This window comes from Mauremys mutica, chromosome 2 (genome assembly GCF_020497125.1).
Source record: "Mauremys mutica isolate MM-2020 ecotype Southern chromosome 2, ASM2049712v1, whole genome shotgun sequence".
NCBI classification, from domain to species: domain Eukaryota; kingdom Metazoa; phylum Chordata; order Testudines; family Geoemydidae; genus Mauremys; species Mauremys mutica.
The window spans coordinates 299,798,377-299,819,332 of record NC_059073.1 but is presented as its reverse complement, the minus strand read 5'-3'; the positions used below and the strand labels follow the sequence as shown (position 1 = coordinate 299,819,332).

The window sequence follows — 20,956 nt, the reverse complement described above, 5'->3', positions numbered from 1 at the left end:
CAAACTGATGGGCTGGTCAAGCAGTTCAACAGAATGCTGAAGGACATGCTCTGCAAGGTTCCACCCAGGGACCTGTGCCAGTGGGACCAATTAATCCAACCCCTGCTGCTCACCATCAGGGAGGTGTCCCTAATCCCCCACAAAGTTCTCACCCTTCAAACTGCTGTACAGTTGCTAGCCTCTGGACCTGCTCAACCTAATGGGGGAAACCTCAAAACAGACACCGTCGCAGGCCCAGGGCCCCTACAGTATTTGCTACAGTTACAGGATGCTTGGCTCGTGCCAGATACCTGGCGAGGGAGAGCTTGCAGGCTGCCTGAGGGGCACAGGTGAGAACATACAACAAGGGAGCCTGGACAGAGGCCTTTGAACCCAGTGATTGGGTTCTCCTCTTACTTCCCTTGGAGGACTCAAAACTCCTAGCCCAATGGCAGAGGCGATATGAGTTAATCCATCACCTATGAAATCCGGCAACCCGAATGACAGAGGAAGTGACAGCTATACCATGTCAATCTCCTAAAGCTGTGGCACAAGTGGGAAGGTCTGCCCCATACCTCCCAAATCAGACCTGGGTCCCCAGGTCCCTGGGACCGCTTACTCCAAAAAGCCCCTACTCAGAGACACCCTCATATAGGAGCAGCAGGCCCTATGCCTGTTGAAGACCTTTCCCAGAATCTTCACGGCCTTACTGGGCCAAAGCACCCTGGTCCGGCACACCATCCTGACAAACTCAGGAGAGGTAATCCATGAGGCAATGTGACCCCTCCTACGGCAAATGTGGGAGGTGGTAGAAAAGGAAGTCCAGGTGATGGTGGACCTAGGGGTTATCGAAAGGTTGAAGAGCATGTGGTGCAACCCCTAGTGCTGGTCCCAAAGCTGGAAAGGACCCTTTGCTTCTGCATCGATTTTCAGAAGGTCAGTGCCTTCTCCAAATTCGATGTCTACCCAATGCCCCAGATTGACAAGCTGCTCAATTGACTCGGAGCAGCCCGGTACATAACAACCTTTGATCTCATCAAGAGTTATTGGAAAATCCCACTTGATCCAGGATCAAGTGGAAAAAGGACCTTTGTCACCCCAAGCAGGCTCTATCAGTTCACCCAGATGCCTTTCGGCCTTCATGGCACCCCTGAAACCTTCCAGCGCTAGTGGGTTGCCTACTCCAGCCCCACACCGAGTAGCCACCACTTATCTCGATGACGTGGTGGTATACAGTTGCCACTGGGAGGACCATCTGAAGCCCGTGGCAACTGTTCTGAGGGCTCTCCCCAGGGAGACGGAGGAACCCAAGAGACCAAGGTACACTCAGAAGGAGTAGTAAGAAGTAACCCAGGGACACCAGATATTAGTTCAGTTGTGTTGCCAGAGTCTAGGTCAGCATGTTTCGGTGGGATCCCCGATGACCAAGTGGCGGAACCCTCCGCCGCTGTTAAGGCCCTGGGCTGAGATCCAGTGGACTAGAGCAGGCCCGGGTCCCCCTACTCCCCTGCCACCTCCTTTTGGGGACTGGCAGCCTACTCACTTGAGGCCAGCAGGCCTACTCACAGAGCCCTTAGACTGCTAATTCCCCTGTTGAGCACTGCACTTGTAGGCACAACATAGAGAGCTACATGAACCCTTACTTTTGAAAGGGGTATTATCTTTGTAGAGCTGATGGATGTCATGTATCTGGAGACAGGAAATATATTTCAGTCTCTTATCAGCACTCCTGTGTCACACTTCTATTACAGTATGTATTGGGTAGACATGCCGCTTATCTGCCTGCATTTAAAAAAGAATTTTGATATGAGCTTGGGAGTCTGGTAAGTGTTCTGCACAGCCTCTCGGTGCCTCAGCCAATTTCTACACTACTAAATTTTGTTGGCATATAGTCACTGAGTTATTAAGTTGCTTGTGCACACTCTGCTCCTTGTGCCAGCATAGCGCATCCTCAACCGGAGCACTTGTATTGATTGTATTGTCAGTGTTGGGGCAGTGTGGGACTGCTCCTCAAAGCCAGTAACAGTTTACATAAGCAACGCCGTGTCCACATTGACACAGTGTCAACCTAATTACATTGACTATAACTCTACGCTGCTAAGGGAGGTGGTGTTACTAAATAAGTGTACAGAGGCACTTATGTCAGTGGGAGCCAAATTTTAGTGATGACACCTCCACGGCTAGGTCAACGTAAGGCAGTTTACATCAGCCTAACCATGTAGTGTAGACCAGGCCTCACTCTACCCAGATTACCAAATAGAAATGGATGAACTTCAATATGTTCAGAGTTCTGTTTGGACAGGCATCCAACAAGTTACCCTTCTTTAGTTTTTCCAGACATTTGAGCTCCTAACTGAAAACTGTCAGAACTAGCCAAACCTCCAGTCCTGAGTGAACAAAACTAAGTTGGAAATCTAAAAAAAAAAAAAGTAATTTTAATGTGATTTTTTTGGGTCTCCTTATCCTGGTACCAGATGGAAGTATTCCTTTTCCAGGAAATGGTTACTAAATACTACCATGGGATGATGCTTCAGGGATAGATACTCAAGAAATACTCATTTACCAAAGGCTAACCCGGTTACTGTGACAAAAGCATCTCTATTCCTCCCTTCCTTTGGTACACTGGCTGCTCAGACTCAGATGTGGCTGAAGGTCTTTGCAGGTCTATAGTTTTTGCTGGTGAGGCATGATTAGCTATTTTGGTTTCAGTCTCACTGTTAGCCAGGCTTTTCATCTTGGCCTGATAGCCCATCATTACTTAGGGAGTGGGTGGATATGCACACATGTACATTATATATCAGCATGCTGGGCTACAGGATGCTAACAGATTAGCTAATAAACTTTCTCAACTGTTGACACTTTTTTTTAAAGCCAGAGAAACACCAATGGAACCAGAGTACAGGAAAGACACAGAAGTGATGCCATTCTCCAAAAACCAAAATAAAATAGAGTGAGAGAGGGGGGTATGTCTACACTATGAAATTAAGTCAATTTTATAGAAGTCGATCTTTAGAAATTGATTTTATATAGTTGGTTGTGTACGCTCCCCTAAGCGCATTAGGTCAGTGGAGTGCATCCTCAATATCGTGGCTAGCATCGTCTCACAGAGCAGTGCATTGTGGGTAGCTATCCCAGAGTTCCCGCAGTCTCCGCTGCCCATTGGAATTCTGGGTTAAGCTCCCAATGCCTGATGGGGCAAAAACATTGTTGCGGGTGGTTTTGGGTACATTTCATTAGTCTCCCCTCCCTCCCTCTGCGAAAGCAATGGCAGACAATCGTTTTGTGCCTTTTTGCCTGGATTACCCATGCAGACACAATAGCACGGCAAGCATGTAGCTTGCTCAGCTCACCACTGCTGTTGTGAGCATTGTAAACACCTCACACATTATCCTGCAGTATGTGCAGAAACTGGCTAAGAGATGCCAGCACGAGGACAATTGTGAGGAGGACATAGACACAGACATTCCTGAAAACACTGGCTGTGGCAATTGGGATATCATGGCAGCAATGGGGCTGGTTGATAGAGTAGAATGCCTATTCTGGGCCTTGCAAACAAGTCCCTGGTGGGACCACATAGTGTTGCAGGTATGGGATGATTCACAGTGGCTGCGAAACTTTTGCATGTGTAAGGTCACTTTCCTTGAACTTTGTGAGTTGCTTTCCCCCGCCCTGAAGCGCAGGAATACCAAGATGAGAGCTGCCCTGCCAGCTGAGAAGCGAGTGGCAATAGCCCTGTGGAAGCTTGCAATGCCTGACTGCTACCTGTCAGTCGGGAATCATTTTGGAGTGGGCAAATCTACTGTGGGGACTGCTGTGATCCAAGTAGCCAATGCAATCACTGATGTTCTGTTATCAAGGGTAGTGACTCTGGGAAATGTGCAGGTCATACTAGACGGCTTTGCTGCAATGGGGTTCCCTAACTGTGGTGGGGTGATAGACAGAACTCATATCTCTGTCTTGACACCGGACCACCTTGCCAGCCAGTATGTAAACTGCAAGGGCTACTTCTCAATGGTGCTGCAAGCACTGGTGGATCACAAGGGACGTTTCACTGACATCAACGTGGGATGGCAGGGAAAGGTGCATGGCGCTCGCATCTTTAGGAACTCCAGGCTCTTCGAGCAGCTGCAAGAAGGGACTTTCTTCCCAGACCAGAAAATTACCATTGGGGATGTTGAAATGCCTATAGTTATCCTTGGGGATCCAGCCTACCCCTTGCTTCCATGGCTCATGAAGCCATACACAGGCAGCCTGGACAGTAGTAAGGAGCAGTTCAACTATAGGCTTATCAAGTGCAGAATGGTGGTAGAATGTGCCTTTGGACGTTTAAAAGCTCACTGGCGCTGTTTGCTGACTAGGTTAGACCTCAGCATAACCAATATTCCCATTATTATTGCTGCTTGCTGTTTGCTCCATAATATCTGTGAGAGTAAGGGAGAGACTTTATGGCGGGGTGGGCGGTTGAGGCAAATCGCTTGGCGTCTGATTTTGAGCAGCCAGACACCAGGGCGATTAGATGAGCACAGCTAGGCGCGCTGCACATCAGAGAGGCTTTGAAAATCAGTTTCATGACTGGCCAGGCTATGGTGTGACAGCACTACTCCATATCATAGAAACTACCAAACTGGATCGGATCTGTGGACTATCTAGTGTCCCATCTCTGAGAGTGGCCAGCACTGCATGCTTCAAAGAAGGTGCACAAAATGCTGCAATAGGTGTGCCATATTGTCTGGAGTGGTTCATGAGCAAATATACCAACCTCAGGGCAGATCATTACAAACCAGGGCATAAATCCCACACTGATTGTGAGTTCTATCATTCAATTTCACAACCAAGCAACAAGTGTAAACTCCAGGCACTATACAGTCTTACCTTGGAGCCACACACAGTCCCCTTGGGCATTCTGGTCTATTTTGTCACCCAGGCAAGCTTGACTCGATGATAGATTGTCCCTTGTACACAAAAGATCACAAAATATTCAGGTTACTCCCAGTGCCAAAGGACCAGTCACTTACCCCAGGTCAATTTGCACCCTAGATCTCACACCAAAGACATGGCTTGTAGCCAATCCTGTAATAAGCTAACTAAAGGTTAGTTAACTAGGAAAAAGAAGTGACAGTTATTTACAAGGCTAAAGCAGGTAAGCATACACACACACACACACACACACACAAATGAGATACAATCACAAATTCAAAAGATAACGGAAGCTTCTGTAATAGGCAAGCTTTTATGTCATTTGGGGCTAACCCAAGCCAAGCAGCTTGGGGATCTCTTGCTAATGTTTAGGAAACTATGTCCCTCGGAGTCCAGACAGCACAAAGAGACCCTAATGCCCTTTGGTCAGCTCAGGGATTTATTATCTCCACCTCCCTAGAGCCTAAGCTGATAGGACAAGCACTTCAGCACATGGGTGGGTGGTGGGGGAGCAATCAACAAAGTCTTTGTTCCACAATGGTCCATTTGGATTCAATAGTCCTTCCTGATGGGCAGGAGATAATACCTCCTCTAGAAATCCAGCATTTTGCATTAGGTGAAGTTTTTTTTTCCTATTTGGTGAGTTAACATAGTTTCAGAGCAAACATTTTACAGTTATGGAGCAAAGAGCTAAGTATCACCTTTTATAGTATGGGCTACCAATATAATAAGTAGGATTAATACATGCAGCATCCTACAAGCATTCCATAAAGTCTAAACACTTCACACATTGTTATAACACTAATATCTATTTTAACTATACTACCCCACAGGTAAGCCAGACTGATTTCCAGCTATGCACTTGGTAGGTTGGGGGTTTGTTATAGAAGTGGGTGGGTGAGATTCTGTGGCTTGCATTGTGCAGGAGGTCAGACTAGATGATCATAATGGTCCCTTCTGACCTTAAAGTCTATGAGTCTAGTGTTCAGTGAAGCCTGGGCCATGGCATGGTCTACCAGCATCACAAGGCAGATGTTGGCTATTGTCCCCCACAAAGGTCTTCTCCTAATCCAATAGTAAGAGACTGGTTTAAATTCTGAATCATCAGGTTTTTATAGCCATTCCAAAATTTGTTATCTGGAGTCGAAGAGAGATTGGACACTTATGTGGATAAACAATATCCAGAGTTATAGTTAAAGCTAAATTCTTGGCCCCAATGTCCTGTAACAATGACCTCCCACCGAGAGATCAAGTCGCTGCCCTTTTTTCCACCCTCAAAGTGAAATTGCCTCTAGATCTCCCACTTGTGTCCCCAGCACTCCAAAGTCTTGCAATTGCTAGTCTACCTAGCAGTGGTGGCGTTTATGCACTCTGGCCATCTCTGGTCCTGTCAGTCACTGCTGGGGCAATACTCAAAGCTTTCTGTGCTATATCACTACTACCAGCGGTGGCCCCAGGCACCAGCGCTCCAAGCGCATGCCTGGGGCAGCAAGCCGCGGAGGGCGGCCTTCCGGTCCCTGCGAGGGCAGCAGTCAGGCTGCCCTCAGTGGCGTTTCTGTGGGAGCTCCGCCGATCCCGCGGATTCGGTGGCAGTTCGGCGGCGGGTACGCCAAAGCCACGGGACCAGGGAATAGGCAAGCCGCCGAAAGCAGCCTGCCTGCTGTGCTTGGGCGGGGGGGGGGGTGGCAAAAAAGCTAGAGCCACTGTTCCTTTATAAGTAGGCAGCAGTCAGAAAATGAACGGGTTCTGGATCTCTGGGGGACATGAGTGGTGCCACAGCAGGTAAACAGTAGGATAGTGGGACAAAGAATTCAATGGGGGAGGGAGGGGGAAAAGGGGAGATACCCACCCTAATACGGTTTTACTGGTGGAGTTTGCCACATGAACACCACAGGGAGCAGGTCTGCTGGGTATGAAGATGTCATTTTTCAGTCACTTTTTCAAAGCAGATACACATTTTAATGTGCGTCATTTTGGCTCATTAGTACCAGTGGTGACAGGCTGCTGGAATTCCTCTTTGGGGCATGGAAGTATATTGAGAAGCCATTTTCTGTATTCCATTCCAGACAATGTCAGTATCAGCTGCTTAGCTTGTACTAAGGCTCTTTTCCATATTGATTTAGGCTGAGCTATGTATTATCCTTTTCAAATGCCATGGACGGTTTTCACAGCATGGTGCTTTATAAATGAGCTTATATTATATTGTATTAGATGAGTTGCTTATGTAAGATTGCTGCCAGAATGAAAGCCGACCTTACTTGTTAAACACTATTTTTTTAATCTTCCTTAGGATGGATTTATAGACTTTTTGGAGTTTATAGCCGCAATAAATTTGGTTATACGAGGGAAAATCGACCAAAAACTGAAATGGTATTTTAAGCTATATGATGCTGATGGAAACGGATCTATTGACAAAAAAGAACTCCTAAGCATATTCACGGTAAGCAAGTTATATACAGTAGCAAGTCCATTTAACATAGCACGTTGCCTTTGGCGGAGGGATTTGCCATGTAACGTAAATGCTTCAACTACAGTTTACCAAATGTTTCTGGTTGGAGATGTTCTCACCATTATTTATGCTTGTTGAAGTAGATATATCTGAGTATTTTACTTCAAGTCTTATCCTCCAGGTGTACCATTTGAGTCAAAGAGAAATACTATAAATCAGTTATTTACTGTAGAGAGATTATTTTGATAAACTGCACTATACAGAAGAACAAACCTGTACCAGCATAATGAATAGTGCTGATCAACATTTTTGAACCAGTTTTTTCATGGAACAATGGCCTATTCTCAAACTAAACTTTTTACACACAAAAAATGATGCTATCACAATTTCCCAATTTTTGTGAAATTTTCCACAATATCAACTTTTATTTAAATAGTGTTCAGAGCAGTTACATTTGTTTAAAAACTCAAATTATCAGTAAGCAAATACAGTTTTGGTAAATTTAATGAAATGTTGTGGAAGAACCTCAAAATTATTATGATATAATTGTTGATAAAAATTCAGAAAATTTCATGGAACCAAACAATTTCAAAATTATTTGCAAAATCATTTCCCCATTCAACCAACTCTGATGAATAATAATTTGCATTTAAATAGTTCCTTTCATCTAAAATGACTTAAGGTGCTTTGCAAACTTATGGAACTGTCTTAAAAACAAATCAAAAGTATAGGAGGACTCTTTACAGACAGGTAGGACAAGGTTCTTGCTCCAAAGAGCATACAATCTAAATGAAGACTTAACATGAGGCAAGATGTGGTAGCTAGGTTAGCCATAAGTTGGCAAGAGGGAAGTTGCTGGACCTCATACTTCTGAGCTGCTCTGAAGAGAGGGAGAGGAGAGGTTGCCAGGCCCAGATCACTCACTGGCTCCATGTTGAATCTTACGCTTCTCTAATATAGGTGTTACATCTCTTATGTAGCTGGGGAAACTAAGGTGCAGACTCTGTGAGCTGGCCTTTATCTAACCAGGGCAATTGCAATGATTTCAATTAAACTGATTTTTAAACCAAGAGTTAAAGCCAGCACAGCCCCCGGTGTGGACATCCTTATTTCAGTTTGAATGTCTTACTTTAGTTTAACTTAATCCAGTTGCCAACTGATTTAACATAAACTAAACTAAATCACTTATGCCAAATAAGATTGTCCACACTTTGGTTTGCATCAGCTTAACTGTACCACTCACTTTGTGCAATAATAACCAAAGTATTCCCCACACAGGAAAGCTGAACCAGTGTAAACCTAAGATGTGAATGTAAAATGATAAAGTCCTGCTCCCTTGCTGTAACCACTACACTACAAGTAGCCGTGATAGAGTGTATTACTTTCTACCCAAAGCTCCAGTAGGTTCATGTAGAATGCTAAAAATGGATGTAATTTGGAGTATGATCAGATGAATGCAGACTAATTCATATAGCTATTCTTAAAGACTGGCTATTGCCCATAAAATAGCTCAAGGCAAGGACAGTCATGGTCAGATTCCCACAGCAGATGCTGGATATGATACACTATAAATTTCAATATTAATATAAAAGTAATAATAAACTCTAACATCTGATTTTTCTGTACCATTAGGAGTGTGGCAATGTCTATATCCATAGCTGGTTATATCACACAGCAAATTTGTTGAGCGTATATATTTAATCATAGAATCAGAGAATCTCAGGGTTGGAAGGGACCTCAGGAGGTCATCTAGTCCAACCCCCTGCTCAAAGCAGGATCAAACCCAACTAAATCATCCCAGCCAGGGCTTTGTCAAGCCTGACCTTAAAAACCTCTAAGGAAGGAGATTCCACCACCTCCCTAGGTAACCCATTCCAGTTCTTCACCACCCTACTAGTGAAAAAGGTTTTCCTAATGTCCAACCTAAACCTCCCCCTCTGCAACTTGAGACCATTACTCCTTGTTCTGTCATCTCATCTTCTACCACTGAGAACAGTCTAGATCCATCCTCTTTGGAACCCCCTTTCAGGTAGTTGAAAGCAACTATCAAATCCCCCCTCATTCTTCTCTTCTGCAGGCTAAACAATCTCAGTTCCCTCAGCCTCTCCTCATAAGTCATGTGCTCCAGCCCACTAATCAATTTTGTTGCCCTCCGCTGGACTCTCTCCAATTTATCCACATCCTTCTTGTAGTGTGGGGCCCAAAACTGGACACAGTACTCCAAATGAGGCCTCACCAGTGCTGAATAGAGGGGAATGATCACGTCCCTCGATCTGCTGGAAATGCCCCTACTTATACAACCCAAAATGCCATTAGCCTTCTCGGCAACAAGGGCACACTGTTGACTCATATTCAGCTTTTCGTCCACTGTAACCCCTAGGTCCTTTTCTGCAGAACTGCTGCCTAGCCATTCGGTCCCTAATCTGTAGCAGTGCATGGGATTCTTCCTTTCTAAGTGCAGGACTCTGCACTTGTCCTTGTTGAACCTCATCATATTTCTTTTGGCCCAATCCTCTAATTTGTCTAGGTCCCTCTGTATCCTATCCCTACCCTCCAGCGTATCAACCACTCCTCCCAGTTTAGTGTTATCTGCAAACTTGCTAAGGGTGCAGTCCACACCATCCTCCAGATCGTTAATGAAGATATTGAACAAAACCGGCCCCAGCACCGACCCTTGGGGCACTTCACTTGATACCGGCTGCCAACTAGACATGGAACCATTGATCACTACCCATTGAGCCCGACCATCTAGCCAGTTTTCTATCCACCTTACCGTCCATTCACCCAGCCCATACTTCTTTAACTTGCTGGCAAGAATACTGTGGGAGACTGTATCAAAAGCTTTGCTAAAGTCAAGAAATAGTACATCCACTGCTTTCCCCTCATCCACAGAGCCGGTTATCTCATCATAGAAGGCAATTAGGTTAGTCAGGTATGACTTGCCCTTGGTGAATCCATGCTGACTGTTCCTGATCACTTTCCCCTCCTTTAAGTGGTTCAGAATTGATTCCTTGAGGACCTGTTCCATGATTTTTCCAGGGACTGAGGTGAGACTGACTGGCCTGTAGTTCCCTGGATCTTCCTTCTTCCCTTTTTTAAAGATGGGCACTACATTAGCTTTTTTCCAGTCATCCGGGACCTCCCCCGATCGCCATGATTTTTCAAAGATAACGGCCAATGGCTCTGCAATCTCATCGGCCAACTCCTTTAGCACCCTCGGATGCAGCGCATCCGGCCCCATGGACTTGTGGTCGTCCAGCTTTTCTAAATAGTCCCGAACTACTTCTTTCTCCACAGAGAGCTGGTCACCTCCTCCCCATACCATGCTGCAGAGTGCAGCTGTCTGGGAGCTGACCTTGTCTGTGAAGACAGAGGCAAAAAAGCATTGAGTACACTAGCTTTCTCCACATCCTCTGTCACTAGGTTCCCTCCCTCATTCAGCAAGGGGCCCACACTTTCCTTGACTTTCTTCTTGTTGCTAACATACCTGAAGAAACCCTTCTTGTTACTCCTAACATCTCCGGCTAGCTGCAACTCCAAGTGTGATTTGGCCTTCCTAATTTCACTCCTGCATGCCTGAGCAATACTTTTATACTCCTCCCTGGTTATTTGTCCAATCTTCCACTTCTTGTAAGCTGTTTTTTTGTGTTTAAGACGAGCAAGGATTTCACTGTTAAGCCAAGCTGGTCGCCTGCCATATTTACTTTTCTTCCTACACATCGGGATGGTTTGTTCCTGCAACCTCAATAAGGATTCTTTAAAATACAGCCAGCTTTCCTCAACTCCTTTCCCCGTCATGTTATCTCCCAGGGGACCTTGCCCATCAGTTCCCTGAGGGAGTCGAAGTCTGCTTTTCTGAAGTCCAGGGTCTCTGTTCTACTGCTCTCCTTTCTTCCTTGTGTCAGGATCCTGAACTCGACCATCTCATGGTCACTGCCTCCCAGGTTCCCATCCACTATTGCTTCCTCTACTATTTCTTCCCTGTTTGTGAGCAGCAGGTCAAGAAGAGCTTTTCCCCTAGTTGGTTCCTCCAGCACTTGCACCAGGAAATTGTCCCCTACACTTTCCAGAAACTTCCTGGATTGTCTGTGCACTGCTGTATTGCTCTCCCAGCAGATATCGGGGTGATTAAAGTCACCCATGAGAACCAGGGCCTGTGATCTAGCAACTTCTGTTAGTTGCTGGAAGAAAGCCTCATCCACCTCATCCCCCTGGTCTGGTGGTCTGTAGCAGACTCCCACCACGACATTACCCTTGTTGTTCATACTTCTAAATTTAATCCAGAGACTCTCAGGTTTTTCTGCAGTTTCATACTGGAGCTCTGAGCAGTATGCTCTCTTACATACAACGCAACTCCCCCACCTTTTCTGCCCTGCCTATCCTTCCTGAACAGTTTATATCCATCCATGACAGTACTCCAATCATGTGAGTTATCCCACCAAGTCTCTGTTATTCCAATTACATCATAATTCCTTGACTGTGCCAGGACTTCTAGTTCTCCCTGCTTGTTCCCCAGGCTTCTTGCATTTGTGTATAGACATGTAAGATAACTCACTGATCGTCCTGGTGTCCCAGTATGGGGCAGGAGCCCTCCCCTCTTGCACTCACCTACTTGTGCTTTCTCCCGATATCCCACTTCCCCACTTACCTCGGGGCTTTGGTCTCCTTCCCCCGGTGAACCTAGTTTAAAGCCCTCCTCACTAGGTTAGCCAGCCTGCTTGCAAAGATGCTTTTCCCTCTCTTCGTGAGGTGGAGTCCATCTCTGCCTAGCACTCCTTCTTCTTGGAAGACCATCCCATGGTGAAAGAATCCAAACCCTTCTCTCCGACACCATCTGCGTAGCCATTCGTTGACTTCCACGATTCGACGATCTCTACCCTGGCCTTTTCCTGCCACAGGGAGGATAGACGAGAACACCACTTGTGCCTCAAACTCCTTTATCCTTCTTCCCAGAGCCACGTAGTCTGCAGTGATACGCTCAAGGTCATTCTTGGCAGTATCATTGGTGCCCACGTGGAGAAGCAGGAAGGGGTAGCGATCTGAGGGCTTGATGAGTCTCGGCAGTCTCTCCGTCACATCATGAATCCTAGCCCCTGGTAAGCAGCACACCTCTCGGTTTTCCCAGTCAGGACGGCAGATAGATGACTCAGTCCCCCTGAGGAGAGAGTCCCCGACCACCACCACCCTCCTCCTCCTCTTGGGAGTGGTGGTCATGGAACCCCCATCCTAGGATGGTGCGTCTCATGCCTTCCAATCAGTGGAGTCTCCTTCTGCTCTGTTCCCTCAGATGTATCATCCACTCCACTCTCTGCACTAGTACCTGCGGAGAGAACATGAAAACGGTTGCTCACCTGCATCTGTGTTACTGGTACATGGACGAGTCTGTTGGCATCATTTACAATTAAAGAACCATACTTTGTGGCTTTAGCCCATTGATACAGAGAACACAGTGGTAGTGAGGCCCACTTTTTTGATTGACAGCATTTTACTTAGCCTGCGGTGTTGACTTGTCATCTCTGTTGCTAGATTGAATCCTGGGTGGCAGTGATTAGAGATGAACACTAATCTTTCTCCTTCATGATCAGCAAATATTTGTCCAATGACTTTTTTTGGTTTGCAAAAATATTCATGGAAAACAATATTCCCCTGTGACTGCATGCAAATTTGTGGGCATTTTGAAATGCCTGAGTCCTCTCTGCCTCTTCATAAGTGCCATCCAGTCAGTGAAGAGATTTACATGACCAATCACAAACAAATAATCAATAGCTAATCGTTACAAATAACCCATATACTGAAATATATTCAGATACAATGCTTGGGATTTATAGATTGTATTATTATTTATAAACTTGCGGGGGGGGGGGGATAGCTCAATGATTTGAGCATTGGCCTGCTAAGCCCAGGGTTGTGAGTTCAATCTTTGAGGGGGCCACTTAGGGATCTGGGGCAAAAATCAGTACTTGGTCCTGCTAGTGAAGGCAGGGGGCTGGATTCAATGACCTTTCAGGGTCCCTTCCAGTTCTATAAGATAGGTATATCTCCATATATTCAGGAGCCATTTGAGTTAAAACATTCAACAAAATCTCTTTGGAGATGATTTAGGAAGAGGGTGACCAGATGTCCCAATTTTATAGGGACAGTCCCAATATTGGGGGCTTTTTCTTATATCAGCACCTATTACCTCTCACCCCACCCGACCCCTATTTTTCACACATGCTATCTGGTCACCCTATTTAGGAACAGAAATAAAGGGCTAATATCATAGCCTCAGTTCTCTTCTACCAGTGGATCAACAGCTATAGGAGTAACTCTAAGGCCTGATTCAGCAGATCCCTTAAGCATTTGCCAAGTGCATTGTGGAACTGGAGTCTCAGTCATTATTAGTGGGCAATATTTCTACATCACATCACAACTGGCACTAAATGACAATCTTAAAAGAGAAGACTGCAACCAATGAGACCAATTTGCATTTTCACTCCTAGAGGTAAGTCCCTCCACCAACAAGAAAGTGGTAGAGAAGCTTCTGTTTAACTCAGTTGGAGGATAAGTAAAGGCCTTCAATATCCAGGGCTATCAGTCTGACATTTATTTGTGATCACTGGAAAAAAAAATTTTTTTTTCAATAGAAGAGTTACATAAATATTCTCACCATGTTCATTCCACTGTGTAAAATAGAGTTGTTCTTTTTTAAAATTGCACAGAACATTATGCATCGTCCAAACCATAGAATTCTCTAGGGCAGGATACCCGTCCTGCTGTGGAATCTAAAGTGTGATTCAGAATTGAGGTGTCACGTGGTTTGACAAGACCTTTAATGGTATGTAAATTAGGTCTATAATCCTTCAGGCTGTGTTATGATAATTAAATTTCCAATCCTCATTACTGAAGATTTACTTGAATTCATAGCTGTTTCTTTTAGTGGCTCAAATGGATTGTTAAGCTGAAGTGTCACAGCCAAGTGCCTCAGTTGCTGCTGCGTCCTTTCTTAGTTTGAGGGAGCAAACCCTGAAAACTCTTCCTTTATTTGTGTTTTCAGGCTATCCAGGCTATTAATGGCAACCAGAGCATGACTCCTGAAGAGTTCACAAACATGGTATTTCAGAAGATAGATGTAAACAATGATGGTAAGAGTCTGTACCTCTTCACTTGACTTTGTCATTGTTTTTTCTGGGAGGAATAGGGGGAATATTGAATATATATGTATACAAAGGTTGAAGTGATTAGCATAGTAGTAGACCTCCTTCTTCTCTCATTTACATGTATGTCAGAGGAGTTACTCCTGATTTCAACTGTTGTATCAACTAGAGCAGGGGTGGGCAAACTACAGCCTGTGGGCTGGATCCAGCCCGTGGGATTGCCACTCCTGTGGCGCCGCGGGCCCTGCGCAGCTGCTGGAAGTGGCCGGCACCAAGTCCCTGCGGCCCCTGGGGGAGGGGGAGACAGAGGGCTCTGTGCACTGCCCTCACCTGCAGGCACTATCCCCGCAGCTCCTATTGGGCGGGAATGGGGAACCGTGGCCAATGGGAGCTTCAGGGGAGGTACCCGCAGGTGAGGGCAGCACACGGAGCCCTCTGCCCCCACCCTCCAGGGGCTGCAGGGACGTGGTGCCGGTTACTTCCGGGAGTGGCGCGGGGCCAGGGCAGGCAGGGAGCCTGTCTTAGCCCTGCTGCGTGCCACTGCCATCCTGGAACTGCTCCAGGTAAGTGGTGCCGGGCCAGAGCCCGCACCCGAGTCTCCTGCTGCACCCCAACCCCCTGCCCTGAGCCCCCTGCCACATCCAGAACCCTCCTGCACCCCAACTCCCTGCCCTGAGCCCCCTTGTACACTCTGCACCCCTCCTGCACCCAACCCCCTGCCGTGAGCCCCCTAACCTTGAGCCCCCTGCTGCACTCCAGCCCCCTGCCTTGAGCCCCATGACACACCCTTCCTGCACCTCAGCCCCCGGCCTCCTGCCCTGAGCCCCCTGCCCTAAGCCCCCTTGTACACCCCACACCACTCCAGTGCCCCAACCCCTTGCCCTAAGCCCCTTCCTGCACACCACACCCCCTCCCACACCCCAACCCTCTGCCCCAGCCCTACATTCATGGCCCTGCATGCAATTTCCCCACCCATATGTGGCCCTTGGGCCAAAAAGTTTGCCCACCCCTGAACTAGAAAGTATCATCAAGCCCATTGACTTACATGCACATAATGGCTGTAGGGCCCCCATATTGTTTTTTTCTAAAATACTGTGCATCACAAGACAACATAGAATTGAAAATGCATTTGGAAACTAAAATCTTGATCCACCATTTGGAGTTGGGGCAAATGTTTATAATATGAAGTTGTCAAACTTCTTCATAATTTGGGCCACATCTTAATAGTGTCTTGGGGTCACCTCTCCTGCCAGTGGTGATCAGGCAGACTACATCGCCCTCCCAGTGGCAATCACATAACATCTGTGTGACTATTACCACAATTGCTGACAAATCAGCAATATTAAGAAAATATTGTGTAGCAAGGTCCTGCATTATCAGGTTTTTATTGTATAGCTATTGGTACCTAACGTTTACTTTTTAAAATAACCTGTGTGCAGTATTTACAGATCATAAATAGTATCCGCTTGGATGCACTTTTCCTATCACTTGGCTCATCTTTTGTCAGAACTCAGATTCCGGGCTCCAAATGTCAAATGCCAATGTTCTGGACTCTACAATCAATCATATTGTTATGCTTAATTTTGTTTCTGTTATGAACATCTAGTCATTACAAGAAAATATGTATCTGAACTAGACCTGCAACTAAAAATATAATATCAATAGCCTGTTTCTATCAATAAGGTGGCATGCTGTGAATTAGAATGTGCTCAGGCAACCGCTCCTCATGATGCGCCCACGTCCCCTCCAAGGTTAGTCCCTTCTCAGACAGTGACAATGGATAAGCTGTAAGGGAACAGGGTTCCCCCAGCTTGAGAAGAGGAGTCAGCTCTCCCTCCTACCCCCCAATCCCAATTTTAGCCAAGGAGGGAAGCTGTGCTCCCCCTGCATTTAATCCCTGTAAGACACAGAGAAATGTTGAATGATGCCTTTCCTCGTACTAAAATAGGAATAATCCATGGTTGTGGGTTGATAATGAAAGCAGTTCTTATGCAGGCGAAAGTCCTGCTGAGTTCAGTGAGACTTAAGTGTGTGATTGCCTGGAGTGAGCGGCCCTCTGGAGTCCCAATCAGTGGGGATCTCATGATGTAACCTCCTATCCCCTCCCTCCCTCCTACTTATAATTAAAATATTCTCACATGCATATAGCTGAGTGTTCATACAACTGTTATAAACTCGGACAGGTTGGCTGGCGGTGGGGAGGAGACAGATCAGGGCAGACTGGTTGGAGGCAGAGGGAGCATTGACTTGAGCAGGCCAGTATGAAGGATGGGAAGTGCAGAAAGAGGGAAAAAGATGTAGAAGGTAATGTGAAGAGGCAACAGCCAAAAGGTCCCACCTTGTAGAATAGCCAAGGGCAGGCTACAGGCAAGGGGATGGAAGGGAGCAGAAGTGGCTGGGACTGAAAAGGGGATCGCCACAGAGGAAGTGGGGCAGCGTGAAAAAAGCCCAGGATACTGGCTCAGTTCCCATTTCACACATTGATTATATAACGGTGGTGTGATGTATGGAGAAGGAGTGAAGACCATGCACAGAACTCCAACTCTCTGCCTCCCTGCAAGGTCCCCTTCTAGTGTGAAACCTCCTGAATGGCAGTTTCTGCAGCCTGCCAGCTTATACGTGAGGCTACCCAATAATACAATGTAGACTATTCATGTGAGACAAGGGTGGAAATGCTCTTTGCAGACTGTAGTATACTGAATATTTACCTTTATATACTGTTCTAGAGCAGACATGTACTAACTAAACTGCATCAACACACTTGAGACTGGCCTTTGACTTTGTTGCTGAAGCCTGTGAGGGAAAATTTGATGTTTCTCCTGTTCCTGGTAGAAGGTGTGAATTAGTTTTCAAAGATGGCTTGTAACTTCCAAGGCATTATAGGATTATGGGGTCTCCCAAACAGCAGGGCTCCAAATGGCCACTTCTGTTGCTTATAAGGATTTTCCTGATGAGATCACTAAGCACCACTGGGCTCTTTTACTGCACATGATAATGCAGTGGGTTCACTACAGTGTGGCTATCTGAATACACAGTAAGAGTTATAACACAATGGACAGCATAATTCAGGATTCTATTGCTTTAATATCTAATGCCAACTGGTCAATTTTCAACAGTAGGTCTAGTGAGATTAAATGAAGTGTAATCATGGGATTTTCAAAAAAGCCTAAGTGTTAGGAGCACAGGTCCCATTGAAAGTCAGTGAAACTTGTGGTCCCAAATCACTGGGCTCTCTTGAAAATCCTACACTGAATTCTTAAAATTCATTCCTATATTTCTGCTGTTAATGAAACTGATTTATGTAGCAATTGGACTGTAATCAGTTATCCATAGCAAAAAGAATCTGTAAATAACATTGCAATCAGACCAGGATTCGGGCCTAGTATTTTGCAGGAGGTGCTCCAGCGCGTCTGATGGTAGAAAATCAGACTAAAAGTAAACTGTTTCTTCCTAGTTCTGATAGCTGCATCTCAACACTGTCTTTAAGTAATTCTGGGGTTCAGCACAGATTCTGGAAATCTGGAGCACTTCACATGAGTCTGTCATTATCTAATCAATATTTGTGCTCTGAGTGTCCAGTTACAACACAGTCTTCAAATACATCAGGACTGATTACTACAGCTGAGAATAGATGTCACTGTGTAGCTGGCTCACTGTAAACACCATAGTTTGGAGGAGCTTGCCTGCATAAGTGTTATCATTTCCTTTATAGGGTGGTTAAGTTTTGCTTTTATGCAGCTTTTACTAGTGGCCTTTTCCCACCCAGGAAATGCAGAGCATTCACAGCTGCCATTGACTTCAGTCGGAGTTGTGGTTGATTTGCTCCTCTGTTAACAGACAAAAACTACCTATGATCTGATTTTCAGAGTTTGAAATAAAACAGGCAGGGTAGGCAATGCCAGTTCTTTACTCCCAGTGATCTCTGTTCAGATCTTGAGTGAGACAGAACAGGAAAACAACAAGGGACTCGACTCACAGAAAACAGCCATCCCTTGGGTGTTGTGTTAATTTAGATGGACCCTATGGGTCCAAAGAGTCAAAGGAGTTAACATATCCCAGTCACTGCCCAACATTAAACAGTATTAAACAAGATTCGGGGTTTGGTATACGGGCACCTCAGCTTGCCTAGTGCTATGGCAAACACATCATTAACAATCGTTTAAACCATTTATTAAAGATACAGGAAAAAAAGGAAAAACAGTCAAAGCCTTTGAAGAGTGAGATATTAAGTAAGGCAGTGGTCCCCAATGCGGTGCCCGCGGGTCCCATGGCACCTGCTGGGGCATCTATTTGTGCCCACTTACTGGCCTGCGGACAAGCATCTGCCGAAATGCCACCAAAAAGCGGTAACGTCAAGAGGCATCACTGCCAAAATGCCACCAAAAAGTAGCGTCATCAAGAGGTTTTGCCTCTGAAATGCTGCTGATTTTCGGCGGCATTTCAGCGGCAACGCCTCTCGATGTTGCCGCTTCTCGGCATCATTTCGGCAGATGCTTGTCCGCTGGCCATGGTCCTCGGTGGCTCGTCATCCAGTGCCCGCCAGACAAAAAAGGTTGGGGACCACTGAAGTAAAGCTTTCATTTCAACGACATCCCTTGTTCCCTTTCCCTTTAGCTAGAAACTTTTAAAAGAAAACCCTTTTCTTCGACAGTCTTTTAGATGGTATTAAAGATGGTAACAACTGCCCTTTTTGGGGAAAAGAGAAGTTAGTTGGACTGGAGTTACCGTTGTAAAGTTGGATCCCATTTCCTGACAGACAAAACAAGACAAATACGCTAAAGGGGAGAGCAAAGAACAGCAAAGATAGAAGATGCAGCTTCTATCTCTGGTGTTGACTTTCACTTGCAATCTCACTTCTGGAAAAACATAGGCATGGCACACAGTCTATTGAGCCACTCCAAGACCTGGCATCCAGGACCTGTGTCAGGCTGTTAGGGCATTGCTTTTAGCTGCCTTTCTGGTCACAGGTTTACAGTGGTATTGCAAAATGGCCAGCTAAGCTAGACTCTTATTAGACAGAAGGAAAAAGTAGAGGAATAGAAGAGAAGAAATTAGGTGTGGCAGGAAAAGGATAAACAATGGGGGTGGGGCCAGAGGGAGATGACAGTCTTTCACAGCCCAGGTGGTGGTTGGGATTCAGCCAGAGTCAGTGGAAGTGGTGATGTCATCTTAATTTCTCTCAAGGCCTGGTCTGGTCAGGACATTTCTCGATATCAGGCTGACAAATGCTCAACAGTATTACAGTAGATCCTGGGGTCCCTGGAGATGGTGGGAGGGTTAGCCATGATGGTTAAGCTCACTGCAGAGGTTGTCAGTAGACAGCTTCTTTTCTGCTTCTTTTCTAATTTCCCTCCCAAAGTCTTTTCTTTTAAGGCTCCCAAAAGAGATTGATGGACAGAATAGCTCATCCGCTCATTATTTGTCCACCAATTAGGCCCAATTTCTGACACATCAGTTTTGGTTCACTGATTTCCAGTCCCACACTCCTCTTGTTTACCAAGCATGATCTTGACACACTCCTTGAGTTATATCAGTTGGCCTTTTTTTGTTTGGACTAATTCCATCTTTCTGTTTCCCTTTTGCACCTTTTCTCATCAACATTTATTGTGACATTTTATAAACTTTAATCCATTTTCCCACAGTGATGCTCACAAGTGGGGTAAATTTGTAAGCCCAATTATTACAACAAGGCTAAGAGGGATCTAATAACCTCTGACGTTCCAGTTTCTAAAACTGCATTTTATTTCATTTTAGGGGAACTGACATTAGAAGAGTTTATCAATGGTGTGGAAAGCGACGCGAGCCTGTTGGAACTGATTTCAAAAAGTTTTGACCTTTCCAATGTACTTAAAGTCATACAAAGTGGAAGGCGGCACAGCATCTGAGGTTTTCTGACCCTGAGTGGGGTCTGTGACACCACGGATATTGCAGGGAAGATAATATTTAGTACTTTCACAGAGCTTTAAATCTTCCAAGCTCTGCATAGACAGTCACTGACGTCAAAGTCCAGGAATAATTGTCACTTCAGAGATTTCACCCTTGAGTCCGGACCTTTTTTTCTTTCTTGTCAATGGATGCTGCAGCCACTGAACATGAAACTTTATCTGCACGCAATAGTAAATCTATTTGTTGCAGTACAATAAGCCTCTCCGATCACTATCAACGCCGTTCTGAGTAATGGATAAACACTGACAACAGTACAAAAATTAACCTTTGCAGAAGACCTTCAACTAATGAATTGCTTCTTTTAAGTACAGGATGTTTAACCTACAATTTACAATGTGGTGATAAACCATTAGATAGGATTGGCTTCTATCTGGATCAATTAAGAATGAAGCTTAAAATAGGAGTGGATTATCTGGGAAACACCTCAATCAGCTTACTGTGCCAGAGATAAACATCCATTTGGAAAAGCTGTTCTTGGTTTTATTACATCTGTAAATTAAAATGACTTAATGCTTTGATATTCGATGGG

At 45.4% G+C, this 20,956-nt stretch overlaps 1 protein-coding gene across 1 annotated transcript in view; it reads left to right on the top strand.

Moving 5' to 3' along the window:
* LOC123364761 (guanylyl cyclase-activating protein 3-like) overlaps positions 1–20,366 on the top strand; it is a 49,790-nt gene extending 29,424 nt beyond the window's left edge. Inside the window, exons 2-4 of the mRNA XM_045007139.1 lie at positions 7,187–7,336; positions 14,382–14,469; positions 20,236–20,366. Of these exons, the coding sequence (XP_044863074.1) occupies positions 7,187–7,336; positions 14,382–14,469; positions 20,236–20,366 (369 nt within the window). The remainder of the gene's footprint in view (positions 1–7,186; positions 7,337–14,381; positions 14,470–20,235) is intronic.
* The last annotated feature ends 590 nt before the right edge of the window (positions 20,367–20,956 follow it).